Source organism: Coturnix japonica, chromosome Z (assembly GCF_001577835.2).
Source record: "Coturnix japonica isolate 7356 chromosome Z, Coturnix japonica 2.1, whole genome shotgun sequence".
Classification (NCBI taxonomy): Eukaryota; Metazoa; Chordata; class Aves; order Galliformes; family Phasianidae; genus Coturnix; species Coturnix japonica.
The window spans coordinates 50,624,503-50,651,630 of NC_029547.1; the positions used below are offsets into that span (position 1 = coordinate 50,624,503).

The window sequence follows — 27,128 nt, forward strand, 5'->3', positions numbered from 1 at the left end:
GAAAAATCCTATCAGGTTTTATACAGAACCTCATGAAAGAGTTCATGATGTATAAGATGGCAGTAACAATAATTAGTTGAAAATTCATATTTTAGTTACTATTAAGTTTTAATACCCATTTTGAAGACAGCAAGATGGTATCCTACATGACCCTGCTAATAAAATCAGTAATCTGACGCATTTTACTGTCTACCATTCTTCACTGTGAATTTAATATTAAACTACCTTCTCACTTCTGTACTGTGTCAGTACCTATGATGTTCAAGCACACTTAAATTAAAAGAAAATAAATAAATCCGTTTTGTTGTATGAATATAACTCCTGTATTATATACACTTGACAACATCAGCAATGGGAGCAGGAGGAACGACCTTGGTATTTTCAATGGTGTTCTGACATGGAATATTTTTCTCTCATTGCTGCAAGAAAAATTAACTGTCTGAAGGGAGAGGGTGTAACTGAGAAATGGATTGCAAGGAGGAACTGAAAAAACATCCAACATAGGATTTCTGCCATTACAATGTTCCTGAGGCTGTGTACCAGTGGCAATAAGGTATTTCAAGCGGAACACTCAGAATTGTTCTTTCCTGAAGTTCCTGGGAAAGGGGATTTCTTAGCAGCTACAATTACCAGCTTTTAAGCAAAGGCCAAACAGAAAGTGCTGGGGGAAAAAAAAAAAAACAACAAACAAACAAAAAAAAAAAACCTTTTTTCTTTTTGTGTTGTTTCTTTAACTTTTTCTTACTTGTTTACAGTAATACAGAAGAAGCAATAATAACATAATGCTGTATACAAGCACATTACTATTTGAGCACAATAAATCCCACAAAGCCTTATTCAATAAGGAAGACTTACATACTAATTTCTGCATGAAATAGAGATAAAATGAATACAAAGCAGGCTGCTTTATCACCCATCTGTACAATTCTGCTCCAGCAAAAGTGCAACTTGATATACACTATAATAGCAACATGTAACATGCATACTCAGTACACAACAGGATCAACTTCAATAGTTAAAAGTTGTCAGACTGCTAATTAATGCCTACTGAAATTGTGATCTATTTTCCAGTACTAAGAATTTGCAGTTTTACTGGTTTTGAATTGCTCATACTAATTTCCAAACATCCTTCATGTGAAAAAATGGCAACCCCTGACATTCATTGACACTTGCTGTACATCAACCAAACAGTAGATGTGAACACAGTGGATGGTATGTTTCAGCAGAGGTAACAGTGATGTGAAAGACCAGACAAATTCTGGACAGCCACTCACAGCCATTACAACAAAAAAAAAGAGAGTCTCCATTAGCTCACCTGCACAAACTGGCAGAATATCATAAGAGAACTGTGTATTGAGTTGAATGTTGGCTTCACTGTGTTGAAAACAATGGCAGCAATGCTGGAATATCACAAAGTTTGTAGGTCTAAAGATCATTCATAGATATAATGAGAAAACACCACTTGCAAGTTTATCAGGAGCTACTGAACTAGTAGCTGAAGGTAACAGCTTCATGAATCACACCACTCCCTGTCATGAAACATCACATCGCTAATACAAGCTGGAGCCAAAATGGTAGTCTGTAGAGTTAACACACGTGAATTCCTCACTGAAGAAGTTCAAGATGTAGCTCTCAGAGGGTAAAGTAATGTGCGGTGTCTTCTGAGACAGAAAAGAAAGGAGTGATCCTTGTGGATTTCCTGGAATCCAGACAAACCATCAGTTCTGACCACACCATCACAACACTACCCTGAAGACTCAGTCTTTGAGAGTAAGGCCACAAAAGAAGCAGACCTTTCTACAGCAACACTGTAACTCCAGGCCCCATACCAGTCTGAAGACTGTGTGGGTTCTGTCAAAATAAATAGGAGGCATTATTTTCAGTGCAAGCTATGTTGTTACTGGGTAGGTCTGGTCTAGTCAGCACGTATCATGACAAAGAAGACCAGGCTATACTGAGCCCCATCCAACCTCCAGTGATGGGGCACACATAGCTTCCCTGGGCAGCCTCTATCACTACCTCACCATCCTCTGAGTAAAGAATTTCCTCCTAACATTTAAACTAAATCTCCCCTCTTTTAACTAAAACCATTATCCCTTCTCCTATCACTATCACATCATGTAAAAAGTCTCCCTCTTGTTATTAAGCTCCCTTTGAGAACCAGAAGGCCCCTATGGGATCTTACCAGGGTCCTCTCCATACTGAACAAGCCCATCTTCCTCAGTCTCTCTCCGTAGGAAAGGTGCTCCAGCCCCCTGATAATTTTTGTAGCCTCCTCTAGACCTGCTTCAACAGCTCCACATCCTTCTTGTTTTGGAGGCCCAAAGGCTTGCACACAATACTCCAGATAAACCCTAACAAGGGCAGAGCAGAGGGGGACAATCCTCTCTTGCCCTGCTGCCACCCCTCTGTAAATGCAGCCCACAATACAGTTGGCCTTCTGGGTTGCAAGTGGACACCAATGGCTCAAATTCATCTCACATTTCATTAAACGAGGTACTCCCAGATAGCAGGTGTCATGCTTGGAGTACAGGTGTCTCCTGAATGGTCTAATATTCCACTTTTGCTCTTCTTTGACTCCTTTGCCCTTCACAGTTTATCTCTACAGTTATATGTGTTACTGTTATTGAGGTTTTCACCTATACATAACTCACAGACATACAGACTTTTATTTCATATTTGGATTTAAATCTCTGCTTGCCTTCCTGTGTCAGGCTCTCTTTACAGTCGTCACGCATAACTGTAGCAAAGACCTGCAATATATTTCTACAGATTATGAATCCCAGTATGGAGACTGGAAAGTAAGCAGTCTCTATAATGGCAAGTGGTATACTGCTCTCTCCCTTCCTCCATTTGTGCAGTGTGATAATTCAGAAAAGAGTATATAATGTATGACCAGATGGCAAACATAACAGCAATTACCAAAACTAAGAGCTTGCAAGAGACTGTCTTAACTGTTGGGTAAATGAGGTAATGATTTAGTAAGAACAAAGAAATCCTTCATCCCTCTCTTCCCACACACAAAACCTAACTTTTGATCATCTTTTTTCCTTACTATCATCTAGAAACATCACGCACTAACTCCTGCTGACATAAATACAATGAGATCTTCCTGTACAGTAGTACTATGCTAAAAATGTAGCAAAAATGGTTGTTTAAGCTTCCTTTGTTCATTCATCACACAGTAGACTACTACATTGTTTTTACACTTCCCAGTGGAATTCAGCAATTACATTAACTGAGTAAGTTAAACATTTTTGCCACACACAATAAACTGGCAGAGAAAGAAAACACTGTCTTGCAGACATAGGTGCTGAAGAACTCTACAGATCTCTCATATAATTTAAATGAAGTCCCAGAAGCCATGCCAGGCTTAGTTTGGCACAGAAGTTTTAAGTTTGTTATATCTGGCCAGCATATTCATCACACAATAGAGTTTGACTTTGAGGTAGCAACCAACATGCATGCCTTCAGTACAATGTTTCTGTTTATGACATTGTTATGAAAAGAATGTCTGAAATATACTAATCAATTCAAGATGAAAAGTACAGCATAAGCTGTTAAAAGCAGACAGAGCACTATTTCTGATATTTTAGGAAAAGTGCAGTTGAGTATTTCTCCTCTGTAGAATGTGGATGCTTCAAGCAGTGTAAATACAGAAAACAGTAATGAAAACATTTGAAATGAAGAAAAATGAAGGGATTTATGCTGCTTATAAGTTATCTTAGTATTTTAAATAAAATAGATGCCTTTGCTAAAACAATTCCAGAGGATTTCCACAAAGGAATTTGAGACAGTAGCCCAAATTTTAGTTTCAGGTCAATATTAACTCTTTGTGAAGGAAAACGGATACCAAAAGAAAAAACAAAACAAAACAAACAAAAAACCCAAATAATTAAAAATCTTGCAACATCTCACTTTTCTCTCATTTTTTCAACTCAGGTTAGCAGAGAGTTCTTAACAAGAGTACCTATGAAAGAGCCAAATTGCTGATCATTTATATTTGTGCAGTTTTAAGCCACTGAACTAAGATACTACATAGGAAAAAGCAACAGTAAAATCAATGCACTGTATGTGTTACAATCAGAACTCAATGAAATCACATTGATTTATAGTATGTGACTTCACTCTTAATGCTAAACTTAATTTGCACTATTAATAGTGTGTGCCCCAGTGGCGCAGTGGTAGGAATGCTGCTTTGCAACACTGGAGTCCGGGTTCAAATCCCCCCTGTGGCGCAAGTGGTAGAAGTGCTGCTCTGCTACACAGGAGGCTCGAATCCCGGGGGTTGGACTCAATGATCTCTAAGGTCCCTTCCAACCTGCACGAGACTATGATACTATGATACTATGAATAGACAGAACACACATAAAAGTGTCGTGGGATATAAGAATTCAACCAAGAACGTGGTCGTTGATGGTGTCTTAAATCGAAGTTATACAAAATAAAAATATATTCAATATATTGCCCACATGGTTTCCACTGCACCTTGGGAAGGTTAGGTTCTAAGACAATGCAGTCTATGTACAGGCTGAGTGCACCAAACTATTTAATACAAGAGCAGTACACTTAGACAAAAGGAAAAGTTTTTTCTCTCAGAGTGGCCAGGCACTGGAATGGCTGCCCAGGGAGGTGGTGGAGTTGCTGTCTCTGGCAGTGTTCAGGAGGCATCAGATGAGGAGCTACAAGATATGGGTTAGTGGCTTGTGGTAGCAATTGTAATGGGAGGACAGTTGGACTAGATGATTTAGTAGGTCCTTTCCAACCTTGTGATTCTGTGATTTTTTGATATTCTTCTTAACAAGACCCTTATTACTGCATTGTTTACACAGTTTGTTCCGTAAATTCCATCAACAGCAACAAAATAATAGATGCTTATATTTAAGGATAAAAGCATAACAGTGAAGATCTACAAGAAGGAGTGACCTGTTTCTTACCATCACATTAAGAGATGCATGATAAGTTAGGAAAGTTTCCCTGTTTCTCTAACTAAATTTTTTTTTTATTTGTTAGGAAGACTGAAGTCTTTCCTTACCACTACATTTTTCTAGCACTGTGCAAATAACAAAAGAATCACAGAGAATTAAAGAATGACCTGGGTTGGAAAGAACCTTAAAACCCACCCAGACCGAACCAGGGTCTGCCTCCCCCAACTGCTCAGGCTGCCTAGGATCCCATCCAGACTGGCTTTGAGCACCTCCATAGATGTGGCCCCACAGCTTCTCTGGGCAGATGTGCCAGGTTCTCACTGTCCTCTGAGTAATGAATTTTTGCTAACATCAAACGTAAATCTCCCCTCATTTAGTCAAAGCCAATCTCCCTTGTCCTTACACTATACTCCCTGATAAAGCATTCCTCTCCATCCTTCCTGTAAGTACCTCAGATGATTTATCTAACTAGAGTAGAGCAACAAGTGCTTTATATAAATGCTAGGATTAAAACATCCTATGTAATAGCCATACTTTTCAGAAAGAAAGGTATTCAGTGGCAAGAAGCAGTGAAATTCTCAATAGAATGAATGATACATCTATTATTTAAGGGCCAAAGCAACTCCTGTTGCCTAATTGGTGCACTACTGCAGCAGCTGACTGCAGCATTCTACAGGCATTCTGACCTTTTCAGTCTCTACATTTATGGCTCCTTGACTGGAATTGTGTTGCTGTTTTTTCCAGGCACGTGGGATTTGTTCTGTATGTACACTCAATAAAGTCTAGAATAAATAGAGCATAGAGGATCTTGTTAAAAGTAAGATTTAGAACACACATGCATGGAAAACAGGGATCTCATTTAAGTGGACGAGGAGCTTTCCAGATGTATATCATCAACACAATAGTCATGCACAATTTATACCAGAAGGCTTACCTTGACATGCTCCTGTGCGAATATTAGGGATGAAACCACGACGACACGGCTGAGGCTGAGCAGGACACATTTCACAGGGGTGACCCCATGCACGCCCAATGGTTGCACAACAGAGGGTTTTCGTGCAAACTATTCCAGTTAGCTGGCCTTGACACATCTGGTTATTAACTTGTGTGAAACAAGGACCTGTTCTGTAATCTGTAAAAGAAGAAACATCAATGTATTACATGAGGCAGTGTGGCAGTAAATAAAGCAGGAATCTCTTTTCAACCAAGTAAACACATATGCTAAGAAACAGCAGGAGGACCTGGAAATTTACACCAGCTTACTGCTCACAGAAGTAGCATGACCTATTCCACTGAATGTAATAATTTGTGCAATGTTATCTTACTTTCGGTGTCTTTCCTTCTGATAGGTGTGAGTAACAAAAGGCAGCTAAATAATTAAGATCAGTAAAATCCATAAGTAAAAGGGTTTTTTAAACAAACAAGCTAACAAACTAGGAAAGAACAGGCAAACAAGGACCAGCTCCTAAGTAAATTCATTGTGGTAGATGGGAAGAAGCTCCAGAACACAGAAGCGACACATTTGTTCAGTCTACTTTGATCGAGGCCTTGCCAGAGACTGCCACAGAATCCTGCTGGAATGTTTAATGCAAAAAAGCACAGCATGCAGAGGACTAATTAGAATACCATTTACTTTCAGAGGAATAAGATAAACCAACACAGACTATTCAAGCTATATTCAGCTCACTAAACACAACATACAAACAGTATGAAAATATACTCCAGATCGAATTCCTTTAAATGATTTAGTTATTTGGGTTCAACCTGTATATAAAGAAGGATTTTTCTGACCTTATGAGGAAACACAAACTGGGAACAATTAGTTCAAATTCTCTAGCAACAAATGAGAAACAGATGGTTGCTCTGACTCAGATTTCATATCCTTATGGAAACTTTAAGGGGGGCAGGGGGAGGGGACAAGAAAGTGCAAAGCTTCCACAGGACACAGTCATGTGAAAAAAGACATAGCAGTGGGGTTATGTTCTCTGAGTTATCCTGTCCTGTTCTAATGCTTTTTTTCCTAATAAAAAGAGATTCCAAATCTGATTTCTAAGACACATACTGCCTTCTGCTCTTTGGTATGCAAATAGACTCAGAAGCAGGCTATAGCTGATACTTTATAGATTCATCCTGAAGAATAAAATCAGAGTTTCTATGTGTTTGCAAAAGGAGAAAACATTCCTCCTAGTATACCTCATGTTAAATTTTCCTTGGACTAAGAAATAAGTCTTCTAAAGTAAAAGCTAGCTCAAAGAGAAATAGATGTTCTGCTCCCTGTCTTTGACAGGGTTCATTCAGTCTCTCTTTGGGAAAGACTTTGTGACAGTTATTTATGCACAATAGAAAATATTTTCAATTGGGTTCTTCACATTAACAAAGTTAAGCAAGTATGTAAGTATCTGTAAGAAAAATGTATAATAACAGGCATTGTATGTGTGCCAAACAAGATTAATGTATCATCAATATCCTGAAGGGACTGTGAATTTTCATGTCTCTTGACTTTCATAAGAATATTATTTTCAGAATTCTGCACTAGAGCAATACCTGTCCATCAGGTAACCAAACCAGTACTTTAAATAAAATCATAGAACCATAGAATGGTTTGAGTTGGAAGGCACCTGTAAGATCACCCCATTCCAACCCCCTGCTATAGGCAGGGACAACCTCCCTCCAGACCAGGTTGCTCACAATCTCATCCAGCCTGGCCTTGAATGTTTTTGTTTTTTTTCGTGAGAGGGGGCACCTACAAAAAATGTTCATCACAGAGAGAAAATCCTGTTCATTGAAGTTTGGTTTCAGTGATCTTTCTTCCAACATACTGGAACACAGGATGCTTCACAACAGTTTCAGTTTTATTAACTCCAAGGTCTCTGCCAAATTAGAGATACCTAAATCATACCTTGATGACTGAGAAAAAACAACAATTTCATCAAGCAGGAGCCTCATATGAGAATGACAAATATTTAAAACACAAACTCCAACTATAAGATTTAAATTCCATTAACTCACTGCAGTCATCTGGATTTCATTTAAGAAGTGTAAGGAAGACCCTATCACAGACTATGACTGTATATTTCATTCATATAAAGTTTACTCAGGTGTCATAAAATTGAGGAAATATGTGATAGACCATATTTAACCTGCAAATCATCAGCAATGGTCAGACTGCTATCAGAAGAAAAACAGAACTATTCAGAATTCAAGATCTGAATAAAATAGAATTAAATCCTGGCCCCAGTGAAAGCAAATGGGAATTTAGCTATTGAACTCAATGACAACGCTATTTCATTCTTGGAAAACAGTACTGTGTTCTTTAGCAATTGGCTGTATCATTATTTATGGCCTAATATCATCTGTAAAAGCATTCCCTATGTCACACAAAGAAAGTAATCAGCTGCATATGTATCGAAAAAAATTTTACTACTAGCTGTTCAATGAACAGACTCTCATTCTAATGTCAAGTACATTATATACACTGTTAATATGACTATAATGCAAATAATCAAAATTATGAAGCTGAAGATAAAAGGGAGGTGCATAGGAAAACCTTGAAATATCATCTATGATCCAGTGGCATAAAACTAATATACAATCATTATCAAGAGTAAGGTTTTCAGTAACACAAGAAAGCATGACTTCTGGAGGCACACTGATCTGTATGGTAACAACAAACGCTGTCCAACTTCTCAGATGGAATTCTTTACAAACCCACATGGGCATGGATATATTCCCAGAGGGCAACTAAGCAAAACTTAAACATGACAGACGGTCATGTATTCCTTACTCTTGGCCCCATCCAGCTCAGCCTTGAGGGATGTCCCAGGGATGGGACACCATAGCTTCTCTGGGCAGCTGGCCTCACTGTCCTCTGAGTAAAGAATTTCCTTCTATTCATCACTGGTGAAAATGCATAGCTAGTGGTGGTGACTGTGTTGAAAATCAGTGCTCTATAGAAGAGGATTTTCTCTCTTATGTAGTGTTATTGTGATCTTTGTAGTAGTTTCCACACAAATAAACAGGAAGCATTATTTTCAGAGCAATCTACCTATTGCGCAATGAGTCAGAAGAGTAATGAGAAGTTTCAGAAGTATGGTTTATACTAATACTAATATTTTACTAGTATTTAAAAAATAATATGGTTTGTATCCACTACAAATACATTAATTTTAAACACCTTAATGCATTCAGATTATCCAAAATGAAGTCTAAAGACCTTTAGCAAGAAGTGAGCAATGGCTGGTCCTCCAACCTAAGAAGACGAGAGACATAAGGTTTCACAATAAAAAGGGAAGGAAAGAATGCTTGGATTGAGAGTAATGTACAGCTGTTTATACAAAGATACATGGTAACATAGCATATATTTACTTAAGTGAATCAAATACATTGAGACAAGAGAGAAGCCTGAAGATACTTCGTAGTTTCAATTGAACCTGTAGATTTGATTCACAATTTACCCTGAGATAGAGTATGGTCTTCCTTACATAGCCAATCAGACAGATTATTTTAATGGTCCATCTGATCTTCAAATTCCTGAATTTATAAATCAATCATCTTTTTCATATTGTTTTATTCTCAGGTATTTCTTTATTTGCTCTTTACCCAACTTTGCTGCTGGAATAACTTTGCCAGAAAGAACATATGTTAGAACATATGTTACAAATCATTTGTTGCTTAGAAAGGGTAACTGTCTTGGTGAAATAAAGTGATTTTCAGCACATACGTGTTAGTCATTTTCTTTAACCTCAGAAAGCTGTATTCAGTATGCACCATCACTTGAAGAATGACAGTCTTTATCAACAATCAAAATTCTTATTATCATTAAATTTTATAAGACACACTTTTTCTTGGCATGAACGTTAAGGGGAAAGGAAGGAAAAAAAAAAAAAAAAGAAAAAAAAAAGATCTGGAAATAGCTGTACCACAGTATATCTATGCCTTTGTGGAAGTGTATTTTCTGCATTCACACAGACTACATATGACAGTCAATGTTCTTGAAATCTTTGTCATCAGTCCAATTTGGAAAAGGGAAAGAAAAATAAAATAAGAAGAAAAATATAAAAAAAAAAGTTACTTCTAATTCAATTTGTACTTTAATTAATTAGTGTACATAACTGGAAAGTTAAAACAGTGAGACAGAAAGAAAAATGATAGGAAAAAAAGGTACCTAACTTGCTGGAATGTCCTTTACAGATTATATGGAAGAAGACAAAAAACTGATGTTTCTTCTCACAGATTGCAATTTTAACTTAAAGCTTCCAAGATCATGAAATGTCATTTCAGTGTGAAGACCAACAGTACTACTGGAGGTGCAGCTGCAGTGCCCTGCACCCACACAAACCCCACATACGTAAAAGCTCCGTAAGGCTGAATGTCTGTAGCACTGGAGCAACATATTAAAATAAGTCCTATACTTCACTTTGAGTGCTAGAAAGATTAGCAGGAAGAAAATGTGAAGACTCTTCATCATTTTTACTCAAACAAAACTCCATATAACCGTACCTAAATGAGGAAGTAATGTATCTGGATGTAAATAGTTTCAACTATAAGCTATTTAGAATATTGATACTTCAGTAACTCAAAGTATAATACCAAAAACATTAAGCACATTGATCAGTCCAATTCACACAAGAAGTGAACAAAATATTTATGAATATGTCTCCCCAGCTCTGTCAATTAGAATACGAAACCTAGAATTGGGGAAAACCTGTTTTACTTCTGTATACAGTGTAATTGCCTTTCAAAATGACTGCACACTGACCCATTCTCTCACAGATGTGATCTAGCAAATACTAATGAGGTGATCAGAAAATAAATCAATCTAGCACCCACTTCAACTAAAGGCTCAAATATAGTACATCTGATTACCTCAAAATTACGGATACCTCAAAAATCTATTTCATACATGAGCACTGTTAGATAAACAACGTGATACTCAAAAATCAAGGATTTGAAGGCTGAAAGGTTGTTATCCACCATTTGTGTATAAAGAACACTACTCCATTTTGACACAAAATAGTGGCACAGTGAATGATGTCCAGGTGAGCAGATCATTACTATTTTGGCAAACATCTGCAGTTACGCTCATGCTGTCAGATGATGCTCCAAACCAAACTGTGCTGCAGCTACGACTGCCTCCATTACAGCTCTGGTAGGATGCTGTGGATAACTTTCCCAAAAACTCCATTAACATTCCAAAGTCTCCAAGAAACAGATATTTATTTTTGCTACTTGTTGCAGCACCTGCTCTTGAATGCTGATTAGATTTTTCAGTATCAGAATTTCATCACTTGCAACATTAATCTAAATATTTTGAAAATTAAAGGTGTAGTTGACCTCTGTCCTCCTGCAGTGACAAATAACACAATCCATGACTCTACATAGTGGTAGAGCACGGCACACCCCCCATTCTCCCACTGAACCAACAGAAATGGAGCACTACCCAGATTCATGAAAAAAAAATGGGACATCACCACTTTTTATCTTGATTAAATTTTCATCCAAGCATGAAATGATTGATATTACCCATGGCAGAAATTGAGTTCAGACCACAAACCTGGAATGTATGGATACACAAACATTATCCTTCCTATTGAACTCCACCATCATAACTCAGAGCATGCAAAAAGATTAAATGCTACAAAAGTATATGTGTTTGTTCAACTATCTAGATTATCTAGAATTGTTTTTCCCTCAATATTTTTTAACCATCCAACTACAGAAAATTTGTTCTTTTCTGCAGTAATACGTAGCTGCCAACAACAAGGGATCAACATAAGGGAGATTTCAAAGGTAACAAGAAGTTAGATGAATTGTTCTGATTCAGGCTTGATATAAATAAAAAGCATTTTTTTCAAAGGTGACATCCAACAAATTGTGGAAAAAAGATTGTTGGCTGGAAATGAGAGCTAGTCTCTTGGAAAATGAAAGAGACTTGGCAAAGCTATTAATTTCTCTTGGAAAAAATAATCTATGGGCAGTACAGCTATTTAGACTAAGATGTTCATATAAACCAAAGCCTGGGTAGTAACGTCTGAGCCACCTCCTTTCCACTTCCTTTTTCTTTTTTTTTAATTCAAGAAAATCTGTATGTCAAGTCCCTAATTAGGCTTATGATTCATATAAATAATGAACACTGAAGTCTTTTAAACATTTTAAATCACAGGTAACTCCCAAAAGTTGAGACAAATCCCCACAAGATTCTGTGGTCACTGAATGAAACAAGGATTTTTATAAAATTTATTTTGATATGTAGCACTGAAGAAGAATTGTTTAGTTTAAAAAGTTTTTTAATACTTATGCTAAATGTATCATGAAGCCTTGAATGTTTTCATAGAGCTGACAGCTTCCATTTTCAGGTTTAATTCTTACAACTACTCTACTGGTCCCACAAGACTATTCCTGACCAAGTGCTGTGATGCAAGACTTTCCATCAAACAAATTCCTGTGATTGATTAGGCAACTTTATACACACATGGCAATTAAAAAGTGAGTGGAGGGTAACTCTAAATTAAAGAGGGAAAAAAAAAAAAAGAAAAAAAAAAAAGAAAGAAAATGACATGTTTAATACAGCAGTCTATGTGGGCTTTGTAGCTTTTAGCAAAATTCCAGTTTCCACCAGCACTGCTGTCATGTCCATTCTAAGCACATTCTCATTTTCCTTATGCTGGAAGAGGGAAAGCAACTCTTTTCCAAAACCAACATTCCTGAGTTTGCACACCCATTTTATTATAATTGATATTATGTCAGTTTTAAGCAGACAAGGGACAGTAGAAGTTTTGTAGTAGTATCTGCAGATCTTTGGGAAAGGACAGCAAAGTAACAGATAATCAACCATACTTCTGAAATAAGTGCTATTTTTTGTAATTAATATAAACAACAAGAAAAATGGTTTAAAATGTAAGATATACTTTTAAAAACATAAACACACAAGGAGAGAAAGAAATACAGTGTAAGATGGACTTACACAAGTATTTTCCTTTTGAAAGCAACAGAATCCCATGAACAGCAAAACAATACTGGGAAAAAGTCTTGGAAGAAGCTTCTTTTATATGCAACTGCAGTGTCATACACAGATGGCAATAAATAAATAAATAAATAAATAAATAAAAAGAAAAAATGCTGATAAGTAACAATTCCTGTATCTTGGTTCCAGCAAGGTCTCCATTGTCAGTTTGTGACCTTCTTATAGATACATGGATATCAGTATACTTCCAGATATACCATTCCTATATAAACAAAGTCTGCATTCGAGGTTGGATATTTTGCCCTCACAAAACATTTCTACACACAAATACATAAGCTGACGAACTAGGAAGTATCAGTTATTCTAAGAAGCTGCACAAAATGTGCCCAGATGAGAAATTACAATTATTTTTTTTTGCAAAGCTCAGCAGTTTATGCTTACTATCCCAGTGTGAATAGCTTCTTACATCTTTACTGTGCTGAGGTGTTCACAGATTTAAAAAACAATGAAGTAACTGCATCCTTCTGCTCACCACTCTTGCTTGTTTTCTCAGATTGAGCTACAAAAATCCCCAGCAAATAGCATTCTGATCTACAATCCATGCTCATCCAGAACTATTTATCGCAGGGCAAGTAACACCCCTGCTCACTAAAATCTAAAGACTCACACTTCAAATCTTCAGTGGAAGGAAAAACAGGGCTATTCCTCTCTACCACGCAGAGTAGGATAAGACCTTATTACACTAAATACTGAAAGACCAGAGTGAAGCTGCAACCTTCAATATGTCAGTACTGGGCCTTGGTATTGAAGCAAACATCAGCAGCTCTTTCCAACCTCTGAAACAGAACTGCAGCAAAGCCTACATCACCTCTGCTTGTCAACCTTGGAGTCTTTCTAAAAAAAGCAAAGAAATTGCACCCATAGGCTTTCCTGTCTTTTACCAAACTGATTTCCACCTTCAACCTCATTTCTACAAGCCAAAAAGTAAATGCCTTTCACTTTATACACTTATTTAGCTTTTTATAATCTAAATCAGTTTTTGCAGTTCAGTAAGAATGAACTCTCACTAGAGAGTATGACATACTACTAACAAAGCCTTGTAGGTTAGACATGAGAGCACAGAAGGATTTCTATTATGGCCTGACAGCAGAATGCCCAATTTTAAATGATACAAAGGCATCTCCTTCCTCCTGTTGAAGCTCTGTACTCTGCACAAAACCCTGTATTCAGATTTCAGGGACAAGCCAGGATTTGCTCTCATAACAGAAATAAAAATATAATGATAAATATATCATTAATAAAAAAATAATAAAAACATAATGATAAATGTAGCATTATAATGTGTGCTCTGGATAGACAGACAAGTGCACATCATATTCTTATTCCTTCATATCCCAGAAAACGTAGAAGGTGGTGCCTCGCCATGTGATTGCAAAGGAAGTAAGCCATGTTTCTGGACCTCAATGTTAAAATTTCAATTTTATCTTCCACATCTTTTTGTCATGCCCTGCTTTCCCTCTGAAATTAATGTTGTTCAGTATAGTTCTATAGTATATAGAATGCAAAGTCTTGCCAGTAAGGAGGAAATGTTAAGATTCAATCTTTCAGGTGTTACAAACTTTTTAAGAGTGGTGAAGAACAGTGTAACTGTTCTCCTAATCCAACACCCCCAAGCCCCTCTGGGAGTCATTATGCATATACCAGCAGACAACCCCACTAATGAGAGCAAGCCAGCTTATTCTGGTTAAGACTACTCACATGAAGAAGAATTAGAGAACAGGTCCAGAGAAAATGCTTAATTATTCTCAGAAACTCTGATCTCATCATGTAACGCTGGGACATTTCTCAGTTAGCCAAAAGAACAGAGAACAATTTAAAGGTGAAAACATACATTTTTTCAATTGCTACAAAATGAAAAGCAGTTAAATTTAATTCAAAATTCTGTGGAGATATCCATTGGCAATCTGCATACTACATTTTCTGGCCAAAAACAAGAAGGAAGATCAAAAAGGAGACAGCGTCTACGTTTTAGACCCCAGCTGGCCATAGTTCTGAGGCAAAGGAAAGTCAGGCACCATCACACACAGAAGAGCCCCTGCTGAGGTCAGACAGGAGTGGATGACCTGCAGCCCCATGGACTCCCCATTTAACCGTGATTCTTCTCAGAAACTGCTTTAAAGAAAGTGTACAAGCCCAAAACAGAAGAGAAAAAACATTTCATAAGACACTCCTGCATAAATTTAAAAAAATAAAAAATAAAAAAAAATGTAAATAGTGCTAGCAGAACAGAAATCCTATGAAAGCCACAGACATGCAGCTGAATTCTTTTGTTAATGTAATGAAATGAAGAAAAATAACTGTTTCATACATGGCTCTTAAGAAAAAAAACTTAAAAACCACTTCTAGCTTGCAAGAAACACTTTTCCAGATGACTGTCTAGACTATCCTGATACTCCATTTGAGTTGATAATAAACTAAAATCCCCGCCAGTAACTATTTACTGGAGGTCTCTCTGTGGAGTGGAATAAACACAGTTTCCCCCTCTTCAGATCTCTGGCTTTTATTCATAAAAAATAGAAAATGAAACTACTACTCTTCAGCTTATACAGTGTTTTCAATGGGACACTGTAAATCACAGTATCTTTTAACAATTAAAAAACAGGACAGGCATTCATTCACATGAATCATCATCTCTTGAGAAAGAATTTACTGCCATTTCTTATAACACAGACCTACTACGCTGAAAAGGAATAAACCACATTTCCTTTGGCGCTCCAGTATTTTGCAAGCCTGAGCACAGACTGCTGCTGATCAGCTACAGCAAAGGCCATGTCTGATAGTACCTGGAGTATTCTTCTCTACATAATCTTTATTAGAGTATTTATAGCTTTATAGGTGTTGCATAACTAATACTGATTAAGTCAGACAAAGCAGAAGACTTAAGGCAGGTAAACTATTAAGTACTTCCAAACTTCACGTTTACTTCATTTCAATTTCAGCAATAATTTGAAATTATTTTTTTCTTTCTAACATATAATTTCTGTGCTGTCCAATACTGTCAAAATAATTAAAACTCCAAAATCTAGTATGCCCTTCATCAGCTACTTAAGCCTCACTTTTTGACCATTCCAAACTGAGTAACCAAAACACCTCCTAGCATCCATTTTCTAGTTCTTACAGATCACAGCAGTTAGGTAGCAATATCAGAAGATCTGTGCTGAAACTCGAACAGTGGCCCTGGATCTGAACTCTGTTCTTAATCAAAACTCCCAGTAGCTTCTCTGGGACTTCTGCCAGACTTAGTAGTAAAGGACCAAACCCAAAAAGCATATTTGCATTGGCATCCGTTATTTCTTAGGAATCTGCAGAAGCAGAAGCCCTCATTAGTCTGCCAGCAGGAACCTCGAGAGGGTCAGTGGGTGGAGGGGAAGACTGCATGCAGAGACAGAGTGAAGTCATGACATGGACAGGCAGATATGTGCACAGTGCATTTCATCCTCACCAGAAGTAAGCACAAAGATGCTCTGAAGCTAACTCAAACTACTCTTGGCAGCTGCTAAGAGCTCCTGCATCTTGTAAAAATCTCATCTCTAATACAAAATCAGTCAGGCAGCTGGTAGCAGAACTGCCCTAGTGTGCAAAAAACACAGCAGGAGAATAAAGCAAGGAAATTACTTCTGCATATCTGGTATCTGTCTAGTTCCCAACCATGAGATCCTTTACAGCCCCACAGCTTTTTGTCTTCCACACTGATCCTCCTGGCTCAACATTTTGACTTTTTTACTAAACTCCTTTTTTATTAATCAAAACAAATATGAGATTAACACTGAATGACTACACCCTATATGGGAAAAGTCAACAAAAGAAACATGCTTCTCATTGTTTATTTTTCAGAATCATGAGGAGGTTCAAGGGAATCTCATCCATGCCCATAAACACCTGAGGGGAGGGTGCACAGACAACAGAGCCAGGCTCTTATCAGTAGTTTCCTATGCCAGGACCAGAGGCAATGGGCATAAACTGAAACTCAGGATGCAGACCCTGAACCATCAGGCAGCACTTCTGTGTTGTGTGGGTGAAGGAGCACTGGCACTGGGACAGACTCCATGGAGATCTCTGAAACTGCCTGGACATGGCCTGGACACCCTGCTCTGGGTATCCCTGCAGAAGCTGGGGTTGGGCCTGAAGGACACAGAAGTCCAAATTTCTGTGATTCCATTAAGTTTCTGTGCAAATACTGTTCAAATTGTTGAACAAATATATCTATACTTTCCATTTTATACTTCTTGTGATGCTTTTCAACTTCTCTACTTAATACAGAATCTGTGAGGGCACAGAACATTTCATGCATACACCCAAAGTTAAAAGGAACAGTTCACCGTGTTACATATGGTGACTTTCCTCATGGGCTTATCAAGAGTGAGTTAGGTCATTCTGTGTGATAGCTGCAATATAAAATATGTAATTACCTATACAAAAGTACACATAAACATATTTATAAACATAAATTCTCTTTTACTGCATATGCCATATATATATGGTTACAAATTACAACATTATCACGGGAGGCCACTGAAATCCACAGAAATCTTTCCAGTGGATTTGAATAAACTGGTACAAGTTTCTGTGTTGGATTTGTTTAACTTCTTTTCAAGGCAGACTCAAATCTTTTCTTTCCTAACTCTTTCTGTGTACTTCTTCGCATTATTTCCTAATGTGAGGAGAGTGTGGGATTAGAAAAGCACTCACAAAATCTTAAAATTATGTAACAATATATACATATTGTGGCACCAAGGAAGGCAGCTTACTGATGGGACTCAGTAGTTCAAGTTATCAGTTGGACATGATCTGTTACACCATTGTGTTTTAGAAGGAGCTAGGCATCACTTATACCTTTGCGATTTTGAACTTCAGATGTTTGCTTATATGAATAAGCAGATTAACATCAGTCAAAGGACTGACAACAGAGTCACAGAAGGACATTCTAAAATCATATAAAGCAATAGCACTACACCTTTGGAGAAAGGTTTTCTGGAACTAGCAAAAAGGAATTTTATTGAAATACAATGACACAAGAAGAAAGCCACCCTATTTCTTCCAAGCTGCTGGCTCAAGAAATAAAGCAAAAGTTCTTCACAGTTCATAAAGTTTTAGGTTAACTAATATGAAGATCTGTGGTTTGGAGAACTTTTGTATTGTTTTACATTGTAAAATACTCACCACATTATATAAGTTTTCATCATCTAAGGTATGATAATAGGAATGAAGTGAAACCACTCCCTAATCAAAAAGAACAAAACTTGATATTTCTGTGCTGCACTCAGAACGTGTTTTGGATACTAAAGGAGTTCAAACAATGGCTTTACTCTGCTAGCTCATGTGAGCAGGCTGATCCCTTGTGATGTTAAAGCAGCACTGATCAATTTCCCTGTACTGGTTTATGACTGAAAACAATTGCTCCAGCAGCTGACAGAAATTATGCAGATCACTAAAACAGTGTCTTCCATCTTGATTAAAATGTCTTTTACACAGGTTATATCAGAACAACTTAAGTCAATTTACTGAAGTAATAAAACAGTAACTGCTGCATTCTCTCAAGGTTTTTCCTCTGGCAGGATGGTGACCCCAGGGAGACCTAGAGCTCTACAGTGGTACCATGCAGCATAATGCAACCTGCACTTACAACAGGCAAATAAAAGGGTCTGGAATTGGGGATAAAATGCAGCAACATTAATTTCCAGTTCTACTAAACTACACAAAAGTGAAAATTCAGAATAATCACATAAGTTTTTATCAATAATTAACTGTGCATTAAACACCTTTTTTTTTCTAAAACAGAGTTAACATCTTTTCTTACGTATGTATAAATTGTCACACTTGCACTCAGTAGTCAAACAACTACAGAACAGTAGACAATATTCCAACTTGTACCATCTGAAACTGAATTTTATCACACTGATCTCCAACTTTAGTCAACCAGGATTTCAAAGAGAATTGTTTCTCAGGGAAAAAAAAAAAAAAAATAATAATTTCAAAAGATATGATTTCTATACTAGAAAACATCTCTTCCACTGTTATATTTTATTAATTTCAGATGGTTTGGGTTTAGCTAAGAGGCCTTTCTTAAACTTTCCATTTACTGCAGATATTGCAGATTAAGCTTTTATTACACAAATATTCAGAAGCAAGGAAATTTTGGGTGCATCAGACTGCTTAGCTGAGGTAAGAAAATTATGTCTCAGGTAGTATAAAGTCTAAAAAGCCATCCATATTACAGTCGCATCAGCTGGAACTGCTGAAATGAGGAAAATGAGGTAAAAAATTATCCAGGATTCTCCTTTTGAGTTCTTCCAGTATTCCATGTTGCTAGGCACAAATGCTGAAAAATGTAAAAATACTCTCCACATCTTGCACACAAACTAAGTTTTAAAGCTCAGACATATAAAGCAGACACAGCTCAAAGTCCTGAAGCAGTAAAAGTTAAAATAAAAATTTTAGCTGACGTGATCTGCAGATTCAGAGTAACATATATAAAGAAACCGAGGCATGATGCATTCACTCTGGAAATACATGCTGGCACTGAAAATATATGGAGGATTACAGAAACAGCCCACTGTGCCTGACCCCAAAATGAAAGAATAACAAGGGAGTAAGGCAGCACAGTATGGAAAAATGCAAACAGCGGGGCTTAATATTATGACATTATGGAGATGCTTTTCTTTAGGCACAGCAGGTAAGAGTTTATCTGAAAGAATAGAACTATAGCTAAAGAAAATGACAACATAAAGATTCCTGCAGAAGAAAGAGTTTAATATGACAGTTTTAAGGTGTGAGGAGAAGCTTTGGACATCAGCTCTAAACAAATTTTTCCCTGCAGAGTTGCACTCACTGTAAAAGCAGTACACTAAGTATACTTCAGGAGCCTGCTATCTGTATTACAGCCCAAATTCCAAAAAATGCCCAAAGCACCTAATAAATCTGTAAGAAATTGTATTCATCAGCTTTGTAAAACCCAGACACTAAAAGTGACTTGATTGTTTTGATGAATAAAAAGCATAATATGAGATGGATGTCAAATAACTGTTCATGGTAGATGTCATCTACCATAACCATGCAGTCACATTAAAATGTCGTTACACATCTGCTTCCCAATAGGAAAACTCAAGCAGAGAAGCAATCACACATGATTACCATGCCACTAAAACTTCCTGTCCTTCCTCAGCCCTGAGAGTAGATGATGATGAATAAGTCACTGGCTGAAGTGAGGAAATCTTCTGTCATCATCCATTTTTTAGTAGAAATAATATATGCCACAACCAACTTGAAAAATCAGATGACAGCTCACATGAAATACAAAGCTGTATGATAAAAGTCTGCAGAGGCAAAACACAACCTTCAAGAGATGTTTTCTTAAATCTGAAGATGTATAACTGTTTACAACATGATTTTCCAAATTACCTGCTACACCAGTAGTCAATGGTTTCTTTGACAAAAAGTTTGTATTGCAGTTGTAAAACTGACAAATGAGCACACATTCTCCTGCAAGCTCTTTCAACAGAATATGTAGCTTTGGTGCTAATAACAAGAAGTGGGGTTAGTTTCACCCTGCAAACATCTAGAAGCATCTGTAAATTCAGGTGTGTTTCTCTCTTATTTTACTTGATTTATTAGCCTCAATTTCAATTAGATTGTAATTAGTAAAATAAGTTTTCTTCCTTAGATCGTTGCTGCTTCTCTGTTTGTTTCCTTGAGCCCATCTCCCATCTCTCTACCCCTTTCCCTTTTTCCCCTCCCCATTTGTCGGAGGCCAGGGGCCCATGGGCCTACCACCCATGGTCACAGACATAGATTGATCTAGATAACTTTGTGACAAAGTGACATCCAACTTTTTGCATCATCTGATGCAACATCAAGTCTGACTTCACCTTCTGACTCAAAATGCAAGTTTCATTCTTCACACCACTGAAAACTGAGAATGCTTGAAAACTTGTAGTAAAAAGCAAGTTTATGTAGAAAGGATAAAAGGAACGTAAGACTGCCACAGCACCACAAAGCCATGTGCAGAGGGAAACATTCTTACTAGGCACACAGAGTAGCTACAGATGCAGAGAAGAGAAAGCAGACCTCCACCATTTCTTCTCTGTTCTATTTCCTTTCTAACGATTATTATCACCCTTCTTCTATTCACTTTATATTTAAGACCACAGTTAAGATCTAACATTACTGATCTCCTTTCTGCTCTTCCTGAAATTCATCCAAAGTTCTCATAGCAGAGCTTTTAACATCTCTGTGAGTTTAGTGTCATGTCAAGATTCCAAGCCAATACCTTACTACAGATTTTTCAGATGTGCTGATAGCGTTACAGTGTGCAGCATTCCACTGCTGTGAAAGGACAATATGCTGAAACTTGGCTACAAACTGACCTTGAACTCTAAAGTCGTCATTTTCCAAGGGGCTCATCAAGATGTTTTTTACCAGTGACTGTCTGATACAGATTTTACACTTTACCTATGCGGCTTTCATTCAATTCAGCTTTACTGACTGTGTTTTTCTTCCACTGTTATCAAAAGCACATTGTTACCTAGCAAAAATTTCAACTCCTACTTTATTTATTTCCGTTGACTTTTCCAGTGCTGTTCCTTGGGGCTTCTCATCTTTTGAGTATTTTCCACATCACTGGCTTTTAAATGGCTAGTTTAAGGTAGCAACTAAAAAACTAAAAATCCCTATGAAGAGTCACAATAAGCAATCTATGATGTTGCAGCCCACCTGGTGCAGCTACTCTGTAGTCTCAGCTGCTAAAAACTAGAGTAGCATAGCAATTAATCTGTGACAAAACTAGAGCAAATGGCACCCTCCATAACTGCATTCAGAAAATCCAGATCACTATACTCACAGTAGCCCTCTTCTTGGGAAGGACAAATCAGCCTGAGCACACAGCTTCCTAAGAAGAAAAATGAACATTCTCCCAAAGGAATCACAGCAATGCACTTTCTGATTAAACATTTATTTTCATCATTTCAATAACCATTTGCCAGTAACGTGTTTTGTACAAGTTGTGGGTTTGGGGTGTTTTTGTTTGTTTGGATTTTGGTGTGTTCTTTTGTTTGTTTTGGTCATATTCTTTCTGTTTCTCTAACAATAAATATGACAGAACTAACTCTTCTTCAACTGTTTTTCAGATGACAATGATTTCTATGACTACGTGATTCACTAATGAAATCCTTCCAGGAAACATAAATTTGCATCAAATCATAAGCTCAAGGCCATTTGATGAGTTCTTATGACACAATCTGAAACCCTGAAAACAAGGGAAACAAGTTACAATAACAGTAATTAACATGACTGGAATGATAAAGAATTGTCATGTAAAACTTCAATGAGACCTAGCCAGTACTGATGGAATTACAGTCTATTTTCAACTTGTTGAAGCAATAATTAATTCTTATTTTAACAAGCATTTCAAAAATTAATGCAAATTTCAACTGAAGGTGAATTCTTGGAAGTTCCTGTTCCTTCTATTCTTTTCCTGTAAAGTTCACTGTAAATCAGCATTGTCTGAGGAGCTTTTTGGTTGCTGTACAGAGTTCATTTTCTTCACAGCAACCGGGACAGTGCTGCACTTTGGATTTGTGTCTAAGACTGTATTGGTAACACTGCACTGTTTTGGCTATAGCTGAGCTGTGCTTTTCCCTCTCTCTGCAGTCCCCAGTGAGGAGGCAGAGAATGCACAAGAAGCAGGGAAAGCGTGCTCCCAGGACAGATGACCCCATTAACCACAGGGATGTTCTGTACTGCATGATGTGTTCAATAACAAAGCTGGGGAAAGAAGGAGAAGAACATTTGGAGTGATGAATTCCCACATCACCAGTATGTGTGATGTCCCTGCTTTCCAGGAATGGCTGAGCATATGCCTGCCAATGGGGAACAGTGAATGATTTCCCTTCTGGCTTTTCTTAAGCTTGCCACTTTTCTTCATATATAGAATTGCCTGTACCCGTGTTTTCAGCTTTAGCCCTTCCTGTTCTCTCCAGCATTCCCTTGGGAAATGAGGGGGAGATTGGAGGAGACTGCAGCTGTTACAGGTGGGCCTGCATTGCTGAGGAGTCACTTTGCCTTCATCATTTGTGCACTGAAAATGTTATCCAGAGCCCTGGATCTTTCAAGAGGCTGCCTCTGCCCAGCTCCCAGATTCACACCTAATGCTTTCTGGAGGTGCTTTTGGCTAGCAGGTCAATACTAAGGATGTGAGGCAAAACTACTTACTGATTTGCCCCACCAAAACCTGAGAGTCTTCACACAAAGACTCAAAATCACTATTGCTTTCCATGCTGTACCTTTTCAATTTAAAAATTTCTATTCAAAACTTAGTACTAGTAATAGGAAATGTGTAATATGAAAGAGCTGGAGGAGGTAGAACACTCCCAAGATTATTTATTTCTGTGCAGAGAATCCGTGACCACAGTTTACAAACCAGAGGATTAGAATAGTCCTATGAAGTAAACTGTCAGACAGTCAAAGGGAGACATAGGTCACAGAGAGCCAGAGTTCAACTGAATTACCAGGTTTACAGAAATTCATGCATCTTCTCTAAAAGAAAGCAAAAGTTTGCAGAATTCTTGTAGCTTCCATTCCTAAACCAGTCCCACACAAATTTGAATTTAAAAAAAAAAAACATTCCGAGTTAAAAAGCATGCTCTATGCTTCCTTTTATCAACATCTAGGCCTTAACTGATGATGGAATACTGATCAATGCAGCACTGTGGAAGAATCAATGCAGCTTTTGTAAAAGAGAAATCAAAGCCTATATACTTAGCAGAGTTATTTAATGAGTCAACATGACCAACAGATGGGAGCAGATAACATCCACTGGGAATCCTAAAGAACCCCAACCAAAGGCTCTTCAAAAAGACATGGAATGGAAGATGAGGTGAGTGATAAGGCCACTTGCTTAGGAAAAATTCTGAACTACAGAACAGCGAGAATACTGTAGGGAAATGCCACTGAATGGTTTTCCCACTCATTTGACTATGACAGGGGGAGGGAAACATCAGGGAGACTGCCCCTTGGGTCTGATTTGGGTGGCAGATCTCCTATGCTTCTTTCCATGCACCTTATATTCCAGGCTAACAAAAACCTCTCTGCGATATAAAAAGCCTTTCAAGACATATTTCAGCAGAATCTCTTCATGGGCAGAGATTTCCAAGCATTCCCCCCAGTTCCTATCTCTGAAAAAACAAAACCAGCTCTAAGCAGCAGAGAAATCAAACACAATTTCAACTTGTAGTCATTACAGAAATGAGCTTTCAAAGTTCCTGGAATGATGGATGAAAGCTTTCTCTCAAGCCTCCTCCTAACACAGAATTTGTAAATTTGTTGGGAAAATGATTTGTCTAATCTCTGGGGAAACAAACAAACAAACAAAACAGCATTTAACTTTTTCTTCATTTTTACAATACTTCTCAAACTGGATTATTCAAGTAAAGTTATTTCCACTCTTTTTCCCCCAATTTAAAATCTGCCTACAATGCTTACATAAGCAAGCGTAAACATCAGCACTTCCTAAATTCCACAGAACTCTTCCTACTCACTTGAGTATTTTGGGGGGCTTTGCACTTTCTTTACAAAAGGCAGTCTCTGTTGGCAAGTCACAATCCTATTGTGTTCCAGGTTTTCATTTTATTTGCTTTCTCTTCAGTACAGCATTTCAAGTTAAGCAAATTTACTTATTTTCTTTTGTTGAAAAGCTTTCCTTACATGCTGCTGAAGAACTCAAACCTCACCTACTGGGAGGCCTTCATGTTCCTCATAGCAGCAGCTCCTTCACATTTCAGAATGCCTTTCCCACACTACGCTTATGAGTCTTTTCCCATCCACATCTTAAGTGCATTTTTCTCATCTCAATCTAAACTAAGCTTCAAAATCGCAAACTGCAGTCCCTTAACTCCCCTGGATTTTATTGGAGATAATGTGGAAATATGCCCATACTCTTCAGGACATACTTACAATAATTTGGTTAATAAAAAGCAGTATTTTTTCCCTGAAGACATATTTTTTTTTCCTTCTGAAACTTAATGAAGCCATCACAGTTTTGTTCACCTTCTCATTAATTTATTTAAGAAGAAAAAAAAAAAAAAAAAAAGAAAAGAAAAGAAAAAAAGAAAGAAAAGGAAGAAGACAATCTAATGCATCTGATGAGGAGAAAAAAAGAAATCAGTGCAGAAAAAAAGAGACAAAACAAGCTAGATTTTTCCTGTGAACTTCTTTCTTCTCCTCCACAACACACTCCCTACTTGTTTTAAGGCACTGTTGACCTTTTACTACACCAGATCCTTGGCTTTCTTTTCAGTGAAAAATGTCTGGATCCTGAATATATTCCTGTCCAAGACCTACTTGATGCAAAGAAGAAAACAAACAAACAAAACAAAAAAAAACCAAACAACAACAACAAAAAAAAACAAAAAAACAAAAAAAAAAAAAAAAAAACAACCATGTACAAAGAGTTTGAGATTTGAGTTTGACACAGCGTGGCTGCCCTGTAAATGTATTTTACCATGTAAATGTATTTTACCCATTCAGACCCAGACTCAAAGTGAAGAAATTTTCCACCATTTGAGTCGCAAGTCAGCTTTATTTTATTCTGGTAAAAATTCTCAAGAACTTTCCAAAGGTCATTCAAACTTTCATTCTCATCTTTCTTTAGCAGACTTGCTTTAAAGACATAATTTCTGCTTTTGTCTAACACAAAGTACAACCCCGGGTCACTTCAATAATTAGCTGTCATGCCTGAACAAGCTGGAAACTATTCAGGATACCAAGTGCTTCAAAACCAACTACTGATGAAAGTAATAAATCTGCTTTACTGAAAGATCTGAGATGGCCTTTTTTTTTTTTTTTTTTTTTTTTTATGTACCTACTGATAGGTAGGACACTTCATTATTCATATTTCTGGTTACTGGGGTTCTTGTTATTGTTTGCTCCTTTCTTCTCAGTTTCAGCTTTAGAGAAACTTATAACCATTCAACACTAATAATTTGCAGCAAAAAGCCACAAGAACTCTCTAGACCAGAGATTATAATAATAATAATAAATAATATAGTTTATTATGAATATAATATTATGTTGATATTTATAATATAAATAATATTATAATAATTATTTATTATAAAATTATAATTTATAATTTAATTATAATAATATAATATTTATAATGAAGCTCTGATCTCTGATGTAAATTTTAGCTTGTTCCCAGATTATTATGCTTCCTCTGCATCTGTGAGCCACAAGTTCATACTTGCTGGGCCTGCCATCATGGTCTTTTTCTATCCAAAGCAGCATAACCAGCTTTGTCTTTTGTGTTCACAGACAACATGCTACTCACTGTGTATACACTGCACTTACAAAGATATGCTAGTCTTCACTAGTTTTTCAGTATAAAGGGACTTCATTTGGTATAACCTTTTTTTTCTAGATATTTATAAAATGGACTGAATGTGATAATACAGATAGAGGAAGAGATGGAAGAAATACCAACCAACACATGCTGAACTACTCAGATTAAAAAGGGATTACATTACTTTCTTAATCACTACTGCCAGTAGCACGTTCAGTGTTATTTATGTGTGTTTTAAAACTGCAAAATGTTAAATGTTTGCACAGTAAGAAGGAAGAAATTTTAAAGCAAATGCACATGTTCTCTATAGACATCTTGTTGGGTTTTCAATTCTGAAAAGTTGTCAGTTTATGAAAGGGGGAGAAGGAAAAGGTGAAAGCTTCCCCTCCCCACGCCCCCCACTCCCCAGTGATTACACTGAAAGGTAAAACCAAGTTAATAAGGTGTCAGGATGCTGCAATTCTAGCAGCTACTGATACTTAAAACAGATAATAAAAGCAACATCGTGAATTTACCCTTCAGAACTACTGCAGTCCACAAAGCAGAGCCTCAGTAAGTTTGCAGATAAGAAGTTAGACAGTAGTGTTGTTCTGCTTGAGGGTAGAAAGCTCTGCAGAACAATCCAACATGATGGATCAATTGGCCAAGGAGAGCTGTATGATGACCAAAAAGATTAAGTGCCAGGTCCTGCACTTGGATCACGACAACCCCATACAACAAAATTTGCTGGGGGAAGAATGGGTGGAAAGTTACCCAGCAGAGAAGAACCTTGAGGGATGGCCAGCAGCTGTCTGAATACAAGCCAGCAGTGTGCCCATGTAGCCTAAAAGGCCAATAGCATTGT

At 37.3% G+C, this 27,128-nt stretch overlaps 1 protein-coding gene across 2 annotated transcripts in view; it reads right to left on the minus strand.

Annotated features, from left to right (window-relative positions):
* FBN2 (fibrillin 2) overlaps positions 1-27,128 on the minus strand; it is a 147,689-nt gene that overhangs the window by 105,315 nt on the left and 15,246 nt on the right. For both annotated transcript variants that reach the window (XM_015849661.2, XM_015849660.2), the window contains exon 6: positions 5,863-6,060. In XM_015849661.2, the coding sequence (XP_015705147.1) occupies positions 5,863-6,060 (198 nt within the window). The remainder of the gene's footprint in view (positions 1-5,862; positions 6,061-27,128) is intronic.